The 14,688-nt window shown below is 43.7% G+C and overlaps 2 protein-coding genes across 5 annotated transcripts; one reads left to right on the top strand and one right to left on the bottom strand.

The window, feature by feature from the left end:
• The first annotated feature begins 156 nt into the window (after positions 1-156).
• bicral (BICRA like chromatin remodeling complex associated protein) lies at positions 157-9,733 on the top strand. Of its 3 annotated transcripts, none has more exons than XM_047608960.1 (13): positions 157-335; positions 2,430-2,495; positions 2,642-2,687; positions 2,987-3,035; positions 3,172-3,237; positions 3,989-5,266; positions 5,388-5,436; positions 5,538-5,578; positions 5,667-5,710; positions 5,793-5,938; positions 6,045-6,139; positions 6,221-6,323; positions 6,808-9,733. In XM_047608960.1, the coding sequence occupies exons 3-13, from the start codon at positions 2,647-2,649 to the stop codon at positions 7,260-7,262; spliced, it is 2,367 nt and encodes a 788-aa protein (XP_047464916.1). In that variant the 5' UTR covers positions 157-335; positions 2,430-2,495; positions 2,642-2,646; the 3' UTR covers positions 7,263-9,733. The 3 variants fall into 3 exon arrangements, with proteins under 3 accessions (XP_047464916.1, XP_047464917.1, XP_047464918.1); XM_047608961.1 differs by lacking the exon at positions 157-335 and adding an exon at positions 412-2,092; XM_047608962.1 differs by lacking the exon at positions 157-335 and adding an exon at positions 412-1,735.
• Positions 9,121-14,478, bottom strand: si:dkey-21c1.4 (uncharacterized protein C17orf80 homolog). 2 transcript variants are annotated; one of them, XR_007114430.1, is made up of 6 exons: positions 13,928-14,478; positions 12,502-13,341; positions 12,136-12,349; positions 11,222-11,332; positions 10,968-11,084; positions 9,121-10,878 (listed from the first exon to the last, which is right to left on the bottom strand). XR_007114430.1 is itself a non-coding variant. In XM_047608963.1 (5 exons), exons 1-5 carry the CDS (start codon positions 13,935-13,937, stop codon positions 10,850-10,852), a joined length of 1,473 nt encoding a protein of 490 aa, XP_047464919.1. In that variant the 5' UTR covers positions 13,938-14,469; the 3' UTR covers positions 9,121-10,849. The 2 variants fall into 2 exon arrangements, 1 of the variants encoding a protein (XP_047464919.1); XM_047608963.1 differs by having other exon boundaries at positions 12,136-13,341; positions 13,928-14,469.
• Positions 14,479-14,688: the final 210 nt, after the last annotated feature.

Here is a 14,688-nt window from a genome sequence, read left to right on the forward strand (position 1 = left end):
GCAACGTCAAGGTGTGGCACACAGAGGCCCGCCCTCTACTGTTAGTAATGATTAAGTCTAATTACATTTATCTCCAACACTTGAGAGCAGTGAAGCGTGTTATTAAAATTAATATAAATTTATATGTTGTTGTTTTGTTTTGTTTTTTAAAAAAAGGGAAAATGTGTATTTCATTAATAACGTTTCGCATATTGTGTGTGCATAGCGCCTATTCAAATGCCTGTAGTCGTTATGGTGCCGTTGAGGACCGTTGATTTTGGTGTGTGCACTACCCCAACAACCCGTGCGGTGATGGCGAGGAAACCCCGTTGACAAGGCACTGCTTTTTCATGACGGTGAGTTTCCCTTTGAGTGTATTATAATTTTGTGATAAAAATTTCAAGGAAAAAACACACACAGCCTCCTTCCTCCCTTCCTTCAGGGAGGGAAGAGAGTTTGAGCGGAGAGAAAAATCTATCCGAGACAGAACAGGGACAGTGAGAAAAATATATGAGTGGGAGAGGGAGAAGGAGGAGGAGGAGAAGGAGGGGGGAGCAAATTAAAAGTTGCCAAATGGAGATATTGGGTTTCAAGAGGAGTGAGACAGGAGTAAAGGGTTTGCCTCTTTGAGTCGTCTTTATGTTATGCTAATCCGGATAAATATTTATGGCTCGGCGCGGTTTAGTCCTGTAGCTTTTTCGGCGAATTCTTGCCGACGTTTCGCCCCCAAAACAGGCGTCGTGGACATCGCGGCTAGCTAACACACCAGCACAGGCCGGCGTTAAAAGTTAAAATGCGGCGGAGCGTCCAGCCCAGATCCAGGGACCGGCACAAGATCAAAAATAATAACCCCAGGTTGAACCGAGGTCGCTTTGGGTATATCGAGAGAAATGTGACGTTTTTTCTTTCTTTTTTTTTTTCTCCTGCTGGCAGACGAGCTGCATAGAGGACAAATGAAAGCCTCCCCGACTGAGAAAGGAAAGAGCACGTCAGCGGGCGTTTTTGTGCTGCTTGAATGCGATTATCATTCTGTCGATTCGGTCTATTTTTGGAAATAAAACTTGCAAGCTCTACGTTAGCCGTGTTTCTAAGTCGACGGTGGTGTCGTACGGCTCCGGAGAGGCAGGGACTAGCTTGGTTTGGCGTCGCAGAAGCAGACATGCTAGGGCGGCTTGGCAGTGGCTGGGTTTTAGCTTTAAAATTAAACAAATTAAATTAAATTTTCGCTTAAAACGCCTCTTTGTTTCGTTTCGCATTGATAAAATTATCTCAAACCGCTTCTACGGGCTCATTTTTTGGACGTTTTAGCTTAGCGAAGTCTTCTTTTTTCTTATATGTAGCTAAAACAAAAATCAGTTGGACCCTGTTGAGGTTTTGTGCCTCGTTTGGCAGATTAATAATTTATTTCGCATACAAGCAGTTCTCATTTGGAGCTTTATGTGACTTAAAATATAGTTAATTTATTCTTAAATTCGCCACTTGTTCCACAAACGCTTTGTACCAACTTCTCAAGAACGACGAAGCCTCGCTGTCTGTAGTAGCACGAAGAATTTTTTTGATTTTTAATATATTTATAAAAAGAAAACGCGACTCAGTTTTCAAGAAAATAATTCGTTGTGCTTGATTTTATATTTATGGGATTAAAAGCAGTCAGTTGAATCACCATTAAAATGCTACAGCACCGTCTGTCTTTGTTCTCCCTGAACCAAAGATGGAGGCTGAACATGGCTCCGCCGTAAAGACAGCCTTTGGCATGGTAACAGCCATTTTGTAGCATTGCAGTCGAAACGTTTTGCACACACTGAAAAACCAGCAGAACCAAACAAACCACATTTTACTCACCACTTTTCCACAACCCAAACATAAAATATACACCCCACACATTTTATTTGCTCAGATTATTTATTAGTGACTATAGGAATTTTTCTTTTCAAATAGCCTTTCTGCATGTTGCTTAAATAAAGTGACTACATGGACACTTTAACAGTCTGATAATTTATGTGTTTGATCATTTTTATGGCCCCCCTATTATCACCAAGATACACGCTTACTTCAGCTGACCAGCACAACTCATAGAGCTGTCTTCAATGTTGGGATCAGACTCAAAACAAAGGTATAAAAAGAAGCAGGGTGGAGTTATTTACACTCAAATGCCCATTTTCAGTGTGCAGACACCAAAGACAACCAATGTGGGACAGCAGAGGAGGCTAATGGGTGGGAGTTTTTGTGTGTCAGAGCCCAGCGTTTGTAGGAGGGGATGAAGGCCATGTCTGTCCTTTTACTTAAGTGCTGATCTCCCACAGCACCGCATAACAAATGTCTCCCCCGCTACCCGTCCAAAACGTCCTATTTCACACGCTCATCTTTCTTCCTCTGCAACACTCTCACACCCTCCGTGTCACATGAATGATTGTGTAATTTTTTACTAAATGCAGCTTCTCACTCCACAGCCCAGCCTGTTACAGGACGGAAAAAGGGTGTTAAATGACTGAATCCATGCTTTCTGCTGGAAATCTGTGAGTGCGACGTCCTTACTACCAACTTAAGAGCACACACGCTAAGAATTCGCAGGTTTTGTTGGAATAAAAACAAAAACAAAGTGGTCAAATTTGGCTTTTGATTAATGAACCGACCCCGATGCTATTCCTCCATATTCTTTCAGGTGTCATGGATGATGAGGACGATCGCCATCTTCTGGATATTTTAGGGTAAAAAAACACAACAGTTTTTAAAATATTTGCATATTTGCTAACAAAGCAATTCACAGTCCTTAAGCAGGGTTCACAAGAAGGGTTATTTGAAACCAGAACTACAAAGATCTGCTGTATTGTTTTTCCTCTTCCGCTCAATAAAGGAAGTTGCTTATCTCTTTACACAAGAGATTTATAGTAAAGCGTTTCCTGTCACTCTACGCTGGTCGGGTTCAGCAATGTTTTTTAGCGATACGCAAATGAAAAGATGTTTGTTAGGGGGCCCGTTAAAGTCTCTTCTTTACCCTCTTTTACAGAGATGTGGATGCACTGAATGACTATCTCCATGGCAGCAACAGCAAGTCTGTGAGTGACATTTAAAGAATGTATTCGGTCATTCAGAGTTTGCCCGAGTAACTTCCTTAGATACATCACCTCAATGAATGAAGCAACCATTCATTCTCTGTTGAGTGGGGGGTTGACTGTATGTTCTTTCCGGCAGATTGAGGAGGACGATGTGACAAATGCAGCATATGGGTCGGATGCATCCTTCTTTGGTAGTGACACAGTGAGTATGCCTATACGTAAATAAAGAGTTTTCTGGCATGTTTAGTGGAATTTGAGTCATTGTTTCCATTTGTTTGGTGTGGAGATGATTTATCGTCAGACATTTAAAAGCCAAGGAACAAATGCACAAATCAGCCACAAAATTACAACCACTGACAGGAGAGGTAAATAACATCTTGTGACAATCCAATGTTCTGCTGGGAAACCTTAGGACCTGGCATTCATGTGGATGTTAATTAGGCCTGTACCACACACCGAGACCAGACCAGGCGCCCAGTAGGAATGACGCCCCTTGATGGCAGCAGTCGTCACCAGCAGCCTGACACAGACGCACACACAAAAACAGTTTAGGAACAACTCAAAGTGTTGACCTGACCTCCAAATTCCCTACATCCCAAACTGATCAAGTATCTGTGGGATGTGCTGTAACAAGCCTGGTGCACTGAGTGGAGTCTCCTCCACTCAACCCACATAACCCAAAGTCCCCCAATAACAACACTCTGTTTCCATTCTCTGATGAATCAGAAGCTGCACAATATTAAGAAGGTGGTTTCATAATGGTAAGCCTGATTGGTAAATCACACTACGTGAACTTAGTTGTTGCAAATTACAGGAGATACACTACAGGGTATTATTTTTTATTGAGTCTAACATAATAGATGAGTAAATGTTAGGAATATGTGATAAAAGTCATAGTGTAATTAATGACTTTTATGGAGTTATTCACTTTCTCCTTTTAACGCGTCCTCCAGACGAGCTCCAACACCGGCCTCAAGGATGGCTCTTCTACAATGGGCGACTTTGGCGAGGATTCGGCCACGGCGGGCCTCCAGCTCTCGAGCAGCCTCTCGTTTATCGAGGACGAACTGGGGGGCGCGACTTCCCCCGGGGACGTGGACCTCGGGGGAGAGGATCAGCCCTTTGACATCCTCCAGAAGTCCCTCCTGGAAGCTGACATCACGGAGCAGACGTTGGTGCAGGAGGCCTTGCTGGACTCCCAGCCGGCCCCCACTCTAGTGCAGGCTCCCGGTCCCTTTTCCTCCCAGCTGGTCTCGGGGGGTTACGGAGGTGGGGTGGGCGTGGTGACCACGGCGACGGCCGCGTTCCCTGCCGGACAGTTCCTCCAGGGAATGTCCTCGCTGCCCAATGGCTCCGCCCAGCACATTCAGGTGTTGGGCTCTTTCGGGGGGAGCGGCGGCGTGATGACTCTGAGCAGCTTGGAAAGAACCCCTCAGCTCGTGCTAAGGCCGGGCGCAACCGTGGCTCCGGGTGGGAACGCGACAGGGGGGCAGGTGTTTGCCCCTACGCAGGGGCAGGTAGGCCAAGTCAGCCTACCTTTCAAAAACATCCCCCTTCAAAACATCATCATCCAGAGAAGCCCGGGAGGGACCCAGACTCTGGTCAGACCAATCCAGCCTAAACCTCTTCAAGCCGGGGCTCAGACTGTCTATAGCCTTGGTCTTCAGCCCACTCCCGCCTCCATGGCTAATGTAGTGAACGCTAACACTGCTGCTCCAGGGGGGCAGTACACAGCTAATGGCTCCATTGTAGTGCAGCCTCCTCTGGAGCAGCAACAAGCGCAGGCCCAGACGAACATGCAACCCGGACAGTTCTTGCTTCCCAGCTCCTTGTCGCTCACTCCGCCCAACAGCATCCACAACGGCCCCGTGGACCCCAACTCAAGCACCCTGATAACCAGTCAAAACACAGTGCAGATCGTCGCAGGGCAGAACTTCACCTCCCCACAAGGCGGTCAGTTAATTTTGAACCCGGGAGTGGTGAGCGGGGGTCAGGTTGGAGGAGGTGTGACTCAGACATGGACCGGAGTATCTTGTGCGAGCACCACGCCCGTACAGACATCGTGTGCTCCTGGGCGACTGACTCTGGTTGGCCCGGCGACAGTAGGGATCGGAGGTCAGGGCCAAGTGTCAGCTGGTCCTGTACAGCGCCTTCTAGTGACTACAACTCAGAATTGCACTTCTTTGTCCCCTTTAACTGGGAGTGTGACACAGGAACAAGACTACAAACAGGTATAATCAAAAGTTACCGGTGGCATTTCTTTCATTGTCATTCTGTTAGTTTTGCATTTACATGATTTCTTTGTAACCTGCTGTTTGATTGACACAGCTTCTTTTTTTTTTTGGTTTGTAGAATTCTTCTTCACCTGCCCTCAACCAGACACATCTGAGCAGCATCCATGGTAACAAAGGCTTTGATGATGTTGCACTGTGTGTTGTGTTTTTGCATCTGCGGTGTTTTGACCTACTATGGTTGCTTTGTTGTTTGTATCATCCCTCTTAGCCATGAAAACCATGACGCAAGATTCAACGCTAAACTCAGAGGTACATTAACTACACATTAGTTCTGCATGGAAATAAATACAGGAAAGGTAATTGTGTTAACTTTTGTACACTTTTTTTTTTTTTATAGGCACAGAAGAGGCCTGCCCTTCCACCACTTACAAGAAGCGGAATGTAAGTCTCTTCACATACTATGCACTGTTCAGATTTTATCACTTCTACGGTTGAACAACATCTTTTCCTGTTATCTCAAAAGGTTTTTACAGCACTTGAGGAAGGATCACGCTGGAGTTCAGACCCCAGATCGACGTCAGTTCACTTCGATTGACGATGCGCTGCTAAGACTCCTCCCGTACCACGTGTTCCAGGGCGCTCCACCGAGCCAGGACGAGTTCTCACAAGGTACAGCTTTCAATTATTAGTTTGACCCCAAATCTGCAACGAAAGGGCGGAAAACCTCCCGTTTGTGCTTTTATCCACACAGTGTTTTTGTTTTTGATAATTCCAGTGGACGAGGAGTTTGAGGTAGTTGCTACTCAGGTGCTGAAAAGAACCCAGGCCATGGTCAACAAATACAGACGACTACTGATGGTAGAAGCTGAGGTAGGAGCTCAAACGAGGAAAAGTTTGCGTCACGTTGTGGCATGTGCAGAGCTGACGGGTGGCGTCTCCTTTCCCCTGCAGCGTTCCAGTCCATCTTCAGAAATGGTGATGATTGACAGGACCTTCAACCAAGAGGAGCGCAGCAACCTGACGCAGGACAAGCGCATGGTACTAGTGGACCCAGGTAAATCAAACATCCTCCTCTTCTCCTTCTCTAAGTGGCCAGCTGGGTTCTCCCCTAAGCAGAAGCTTCTACTAGTAGATGTTCCAGACTTTGTCTTCATAACCCACTTGCATATTTCCCAGGTTTCCAAGTAAAATAAGCAGAATATAAAGATATTGCTAGTGTTTGCACATAGGAAGCTGTTCTAGCCGTTTGAAAACAAAGACTGCTCCATTTGGGTTTCGCCCGACTCTCCAAGCCCATAATCAGGATGGTGAAATTGATGGTAGGAGCCCAAGTTGAGGCGTTTTTGGGAACTAAAATATAGTTTTACAGCTTTACACGTTGGTCGTTGCTTCAGTCTTGCCTCTCCATCTTTGGCTCCAGGTTTGGCTCCAGACTCTGCTTTCTGTAAAGCGCCTACAGACGGTTAGTTTTTTTTTTTCCCCATTTTCTTTTCAGCGGTGTTTCATTCACCTCTCGCTCTTTTCTCTCCGGCGTATAGACAGCTTCTTGGAGGACTTCTGTTGTGGGATGAAGTCCAAACGTTTCAAAGACCCGCCCCCCCCTCAGTCGATGCCCAGCTCTGATCAGTCAGACCGAGGCTCCACGGAGCCGCCGTACAGGACAGACTCCCAGCCGGCGTTCGGAGACCCGGGAGGGGGCGGGGCCGCGGGACCTAGTTCAACCGAGAGACTACAGCCAACACACGCGGAAAACAAGAGCGTGTTGGAGCTGAAGAAACTGCAGCAACGCTACGGGCCCAGCAGCGGAGGTAACAGCAACAACAACAGCCTCGTCGCTGCCAACAGTTACCCCCAAGGTAAACCTTCGTCGTTTGCAGCAGCGTCGGGGGCACAGTCGCAATTCAACTCGTACAGCCCTGAACTCACCTCACCACCTCACCCCGACACAGATTCTGCTCTGGAGGCGGCAGTCAACAGCATCCTAGAATGTTAATGTTCCACATCTCCCCCCCCCCCAACGGATTGTTCTTTTGTGTTGTCTGTGTACATTTTTTTTTTTTTTGTCAAACACCCTGTGTGAAGAGAGGTTACCTCTTCTTTCAGGTCTTGGCGACACGCAGCCATGTAGCATGTTTGTAGTTTGCTTTTGAGGCATTACGTCGGAATCAAGAGAGTCTGTCGAGGTGCTCGGTTGAGAGGGGCACTTACAGTTACCTTTAAAGATCCGGGAATGTGTGCAATGCAATGGACTTACTAATAGATGCAAAATTTTTCGTTTATTTTAACCTTGTTTTAAAGTCGCAGGTTCTGCGGCTCTTAACGTTGCAGCTCTGAACGCGAGGGTGTTCCTCTCTTCACACACCACTTGATATGTTGTGCCAGTTTATGACGCCCCCACCCCCCGACTACCTATGCTGAACAACAGGGACGAGGAGGAGGGACAAAGTGACGACTCTGTGCCTGATTCTAGGTTTTTACGTGGAAGTGTTTACATGAAGAAACAGAAATATCCATTCAACCATTTCCTTCCTGCATTACAAAACAGGAACAATGCACACACACACACACACACTTGCATCAGTAGATTCATGGTTCAGAGATGTAGGTTTCATTCACGAGAAGCTCAGTAGAGACACATTCACATAGACAAATTGCACTAAACATACTGTTGCTTATTTCAGGAACTATATGAATAAGAGGCAGCGTTTGGAACGAACCCAAATCGGTGTTCCTGCTTTCAGCTCCCTAACGTTAATCACACCACAAACCAGTCAAACTAGTCACCCGGACACTTATAGTAGTGCTACTGTACTCGTCAGTGCTTTTCTTTTTCTTGAGCTGAAGTCACGTTTTTCTTTTTGTACCTTAAAGGTATGCAAGTCCCGACACAGACAGGACAAATCTCAACCACTCTTTATCATTTTGACAGTTTGTGTTCGTGGAGTTAAGTCCTCAGATTGAGGAACATATGAATGATTTTTTTTTTTTTTTCAGAGGTGACATTTAAAAAAAAAAGAAAACGAGGACTGTTTTTTGTTTGTCGTGATGTGTTTCCCTCCAACGTTGTGAACATGACTGTACGGTCGTGAGTTTAAATAATGATCCTCGAGGGTCGTTGATTGTACGTTTCTGTTTTTTCTTCGTCTGCCTTCTGCATAGAATTATATATCGATCATATCTGTTCATCCACGCTTTACTACCTTGACACGTTTATGAGTGTGCTGTGCGTTCACGTGTATCCGTACACACCGGTTTAACGGCTACGTTGTCATGTAGTCCGGTAGTTTATACTTCTGACTTTTGTTCCCGCGCGTTTTTTCTCAGTTCCACTTCGTTTTTCTCACTTTTAGTCGTTCTTTTCGAGCTCTTCTCACATTTCTCCCTCTCAGCAGCGCAACCAAAATTAGTAGAAGAGAGCGCGGTCTTGTCCAGAATCTCCCTCTGATGTTTTTCTTCAACTCATATAAATATATATATGACTGTAGTGTTTCCTCTGAAGCCAGAATGATGGATGCGTATTTTTAGTTTTTAAAGCAAAAAAGAACAATTACTGTGATGATTCAATACGATAAGGAATCGTTAATGTATGACTACGTATTTCTATACTTATTTATTTTACTTTTTTTTCTCGAATCTAGTGAATCTGCACTATGGTGTAAGCAAGAAACTGTGTTCTGCTGAACCCGACACAGGACCAAAGGCTAGGTTAAATGTATTAAAATGCTCCCGGGGGGATCGATTCCTGGACGGCGCCGCTCTTCTCCTACGAACATGTCTGTGAAATATGCTTGCCAATAGGCTACAGAAGTAGACTGAAGGCCTTTTATATGGGGTGACGGAGAACCCATTTATTATTTTATTTTATTTTTTTTTCCTCGAGTGCCAGTGGCAATTGCAGCCTGCCTGTTATCTCCTGTATCTCTGCCTCAACCCTCGTAGACCTCTTCTATCAACCACTGAGAAATTGTTGCTTCTAGTCACCGACTGCTGCAAGATTTTTGTGCCTCTATAGCACTTACATCCACGAGGGTTAGTTCTAGGCTCGCATAAGTAGGGACATGTCCAGTGTTGGTGAAACATTGCGTTATCTGGATGCATATCACGGTCCCGAGGGACCTGGTAGGAACATACTGTGCTTTTTTTCTCCCTTTTGTTTTTTAGTGCAGAGATTTGTTTTTCTGCCTCCATTTTCACTGTTGTTTTGTCCCAGTTTATTTGTATAGTTGGTTTTGTATAAAAAAAAAAATTAAAAGTTAAACACAAAATATTTATAATTTTTGTATGGAGAAAAAAACAGAATGTACAAAAAAAAAAAACAAACATAAAAATTATTTTTTATTGTGTTGGCTAAGAGGCGGTGTGAGGAAAACTCATTACAAAAATGCTGTCATGTCTTCATTTGTAGCTAATGTGTGTTCACTACAGCAGCAAGGAGAGTCGACAATAAATTCATTTTGAATACAATAACGAACTGGTCCAGTCCGGCTGAGAGCCTCCTTCAGTCTCCCTCCATTGCTATTCCGTGAGAGTTCACATACTGGCACTGATGGACTAAGCATGCATAATCACATCATGTGACATAGGAAGTATTTGCAAAAGGAAAACAGATTTGTAACCCTCTGCTACACAGATAGGATCTTTATTACTGACGTGAGGGCGTTTCGATTTCATGTTTCCCCCCATATGGCTTCAGCTGCGTGAGCGTTTTATCAAGTTAAAAATCTCTTGGTTCCCTTTAATCCTCTCTCGTGGACCTCGGCACCACTGCTTCTGCACAAAAGCGCAAAGAAAACTCTGCATAGCAAACGTCGGACTGGCCAGGTTTTAGTAACACGACCCAGCAGTGACACCTGGTGGAGCCACTGGAACACAACGTGACCTCTGATGACAAAAAAATAATGGTCTAGTGAATATTTTATCTTTCAAAACTTAAATAAGACACATAAATGTAGTTAATAAGATAAATAACACATAGATAAATGTAAAGATGCAACACTGCAAGCAAACTACTACTATCAGTCAGTTGGAGGTAAGAAGTTTCTATTTTTGGGATTTGTTTGGTGACACTAAGTATCACTTTCATCTCTGTTAGCTTAGCTTAGCATAAAGACATTTAGTAGTAGACATTCCAGCCGATATGACCTTCTTAAGTTATTATTGTGTTAACAAGCACAACATCAACAAATCGCTAATGTACGAAGGAGTTCACTCTTATTGCTGTCACCATTTACGCCACCACCGCTGCTATGAACATGGTGGATTTGGTGGTAGGAACCAAGGTTGTGTACATTTAGGGAAGTGCGGCACACGTCAGTCAGCTGTATCAGTTGATCCATTAGTCGTCCCTCAAATTTCACACTGATTCACATTGGTTCCTGCCCACTTTTAGTCACCCATCCAACAGTGGCTCGCCTGTATTTTCAGGCTTTCCTCTATGCTAAGCTACTAGGCTGTCGCTGTAGCACGGAGCTAAAACAAACACAAAAATAATAAAATGATGAGAATGTACTGAAGAGATCAGATGCCGGTAAGTAATCCAGTTCTGTGTAAATGATGTAAATGGCACGTCTTCCCTCGCCCTCAGTGATATTTCCTCCAGCGATCAAGTTCTGGGGAAAGAACAAACAAAAAAAGCAACAATTTATCTCCAAAGCTGTCCATTGTAAGAAGAAATGCTGAAAGTGATCCACACACTTACTTATATGAGGGTAGCTCCAGATGTAGCTGAGCACACAGTAACCTGCTAACAACATGCCCAGTCCACCTACGCCCCCTTTCTTCACGTCAATGTACCTCCTGTAATACCACTGCCAGCCTGGATGAGGGGTGAAAAACATCCACATATTTATACTCAACATTAAGAGTGTTTGTCCTGTGTGTCTGATACAAAGCTGTAACTGGCAGTTTGTTAGCTTAGCTTAGCATAAAAATCTAAGGCGCGTGATCACTGACCTTTTTGCACCATTTCCACAGCACCTCTTGGATGGCCGGGGGTTTTGCCGGCCAGCCACTCGGGTAACTCCCTCAGTCTGACTTGACCGAGAGGCCGATGCATCAGAGCGCCTGAATTTAAATGGACAGATACATGCGGATTCAAGGTTGATAACATACTTAAATTAAACTTAAATTATCAGATTGTCTGATCAAAAAATAATCAGACAAGATTAGGGTTGTAACTAACGTCATTTTAAAGAATAGGCTGATATTTACCTTGTTACCTTGTTTATCTGTTTCCTTGCATTAGTTGCGTACTGGGGTAAATGCCAAGTAACGCTGACGTGAATTTGTCTTTATTATTATTTTTATTTTAATTTCTAATTGATGTCACGTTCATGTTAGTTACACAAATAACAAAGAAGTGTTGCGTGGCTTAAATTGGTGCCCATTCAAAAGCCTGAAATACTTTGAAACTGTTATTTTACGTGGATTATTTATCTCCCTGGCACAGAAGTAGGAATAAATAAAAGAAAAATAATTTAATATACAAACTAAAAACATTGGCAATGGGACAAATTATTATTTTAAACAGCGGTATCAGCTAGATATCTTTATCTGTATCGGTACCAGCCAAAACATTTCAGTTAAATTTCAGTTCATCACTGGTTATTTTAATGATGTGGTCTAAAAGTCTAGTCTAGTGGGGTCCAAACAAATTTTTTCAAGCAAACACAAATAGGTAAAGGTCAACACAGGCCAACACCTAGAGAAAAACACAAATACTCCCATTAGAGAAGCTACAACCCTCATTTGCATGAAAAATGGTGAACTGGCTAACTGACAACTGATAACTGTAGCAGCACTGGAAAAAAATGACAGTTGCGTCTGGTCGAGCTCAGGGATGGACTCTTCCTCTTCCAGATACTGACCTTCGGTTGCGTGTGCAGCCGTGTTTTGCTTCCTCGTCTCGTCTCCCTCCGGCCTCACAGACGGAGTTTGTGGAGGGAAATAAAAAGGGCTGGGGAACTGGATGAGTGGCGGTGACACTGCGAAGAGATTCAGCCCCTCGCTCGGGCCGAGTGCTCGTGGAGGAGGGGACGTATGTGAAGAAAGAGCAGGAGCTGCAGGAGAAGTTGGTTCTGCCTGAGGGGAAGAATCATGTTGCAGTGATATTAAAGCTGCTGGTTGTTTCTTAAATGATTGTATCTCTGTATGTCGTGAGCTGGTGACGAGCAGCTGCTGATCTAATGGTGTAACTGAGCGGCTAATAGCATCTACTGGAGGCGGGAGTGGACCTGGGTCAGGTCGGATTTTGCCGCTGTGGATGTTAGTGGCTTCGATCTGGTGCAGGATGCTCGGCCTGCTGGGCTGACGGGAGGCGTTAGGCCGGCCTAACATGGATTTTACATTCTGGAGGGTAATCCTCCCCCGGTGACTTCCTGGTTTCAAAAATAGACGATTCATGGATAAATCCATCTCCTCCTGACTGTCCACCGACAACTTGACCTGTTTGAGGGGTCCTGAGCAAACTTCCTTCGCTTTAGAGTCCAGAAATTCAGAGATGTTTTTGTCTTTGGAAAGAAAGTGCCCGTTCGGCTTTGTCTGCTTTGTTTTTTTAGCGGCATCTTTGGGTTTAACCTCGGCAGACACAGAGTCTTTTTTTGGATTAGCTTCGGTCTCAGTCAGTGCTGTGGTTTTAGAGGCAGATCTGGTTCCCTCCCGTAACCCCTCTGTCATGTTTTCCAACTTTGCAGCTTCTATCAGAGCACGAAGACTCTTCTTCTTTGGCTTAAAGGCGGCGGCAGACAAAGGTGAAGAGGTCTCAGTTTGATCAGTCAGCTTCTGGTTCTTCTTAGTTAATGGCGGAAGCGACTTAGGTGAAGACGATGCCTTTGCTGGCGTTTGTGACGTCTGCGTGGATGCCTTTTTACCCACTGTCACCGGTGACGTCTGCGTGGACTTCTTTGCCTTTGCTGCTTTTTTGGCCACAGCTGTGAGTGCAGGAGATGACGTCGTCTGACTTGTTGTGAGCTCATGTCTGCTTTCTGGAGGTGTCTTGGAGCTCGCCGCTGCTTTGCAGTGTGGCAGGTGACTCTTCAGCCTCTTGTAAGTTTTCCCACAGAAGGGGCAAACCTCTGCGTGAAGAAACAGTGACCGTCATGTTTAAAATAAGCACCTAGCATATCTAGATGTGGTGGTGCAACATTCAATCATATGTCAACCTGACATTTTCTTCAGTTTTAAAATACTGCATATAGTGTAGGTTACAAGAGCCTTAAATTATATATTCAAATAACTATCATTAGGGACACTACTGAAACCAAATGCATTGTAATGTATAAGCCCTGCATTAAAGCCCTTTCACGAGTGTTGTAATGTTCAATTTATGTTGAAACAATGTAAATGAGGTGGTTATTCAACTTAGGCACTGAAAGAAATATTGGTGGTTTCCAATGGATGAAACGATACAGGAATAATTAAAAAAAAATAGCTTATTGATGGTGTAAAATCCCACTAAATATCGATAAACATCTGATTAAAAGGACGTTTTATTCGTCTTATTTATTTTTGTCACGTGTTGACCTTGGTACGCAAGGGAAATGGTGAATAAAGTAATCTATCAGTGTTCAGAAGTAAATTAAGTTACAAAAACAAATAATAATAATGATAAACGTATAATAAAAATAAAATGTGTGTTTTTTATTTTTGTTTTATACTTACCAGAGCCCATTCTTCACACACCTGATTAACAGCCAATCAGGTGGAAGCATGTTCCAAAGATCACAACAAAACCCTTAACGAAGCTGTATTAACTACTTTAAATATCATTAATTATCACGTTAATAGTTAACGGTGTCACTTTTTTTTTTATCTTGTTTTGCTAAGTTTTGACGTTCACGTTCAAGGCAACTGTTGCTCTGTGGAGAGAAGGACCCCTTTAGGCAGCCCGTTGGGAGCCTGAGTGAAAATCTTTTTTTTTTTTTTTTTTTTTTTTTTTTTAATGTCGAAAGTTTTGGGATAAATAATTACTGTGCATGGGTTTGAAACTACATTTCACTAAGGTTATAACGGTGCTGCTGAACACGCCGAGGCAGTTTTTGTCTTGTGTGAACATGTAGGGATCGATTGTTCAGTGGGTGTGGCGCGTCAGTTTAGATGATTCACTCCTCCCTTCTTCCGGTTTTGCGTAAATCCCCAAAAATACCGATAAAGCTTTTGATTTAGTCCCTCAAAAACCCACAAAACTGTTGTTTATGTTAGATTCGGATGTGACTTAGCCACTGTAATATTTTTTTTTAATGTTATCTGGAAGAATAATACATTTAAGCAGAAACTAAAAATGTTTTCTTGGAACAACTTTTTGATTTTTCTCCAAAAAGCTAAGTGTTGAGGGTTCAATTTACATAAAACGAAACTTCAAAACAAATCACTAGTCTTAAAATATACCAGGACCTACGTTTTAGTATCACGAAAATATTTTT

The sequence above is a fragment of the Mugil cephalus genome, chromosome 16 (genome assembly GCF_022458985.1).
Source record: "Mugil cephalus isolate CIBA_MC_2020 chromosome 16, CIBA_Mcephalus_1.1, whole genome shotgun sequence".
Classification (NCBI taxonomy): domain Eukaryota; kingdom Metazoa; phylum Chordata; class Actinopteri; order Mugiliformes; family Mugilidae; genus Mugil; species Mugil cephalus.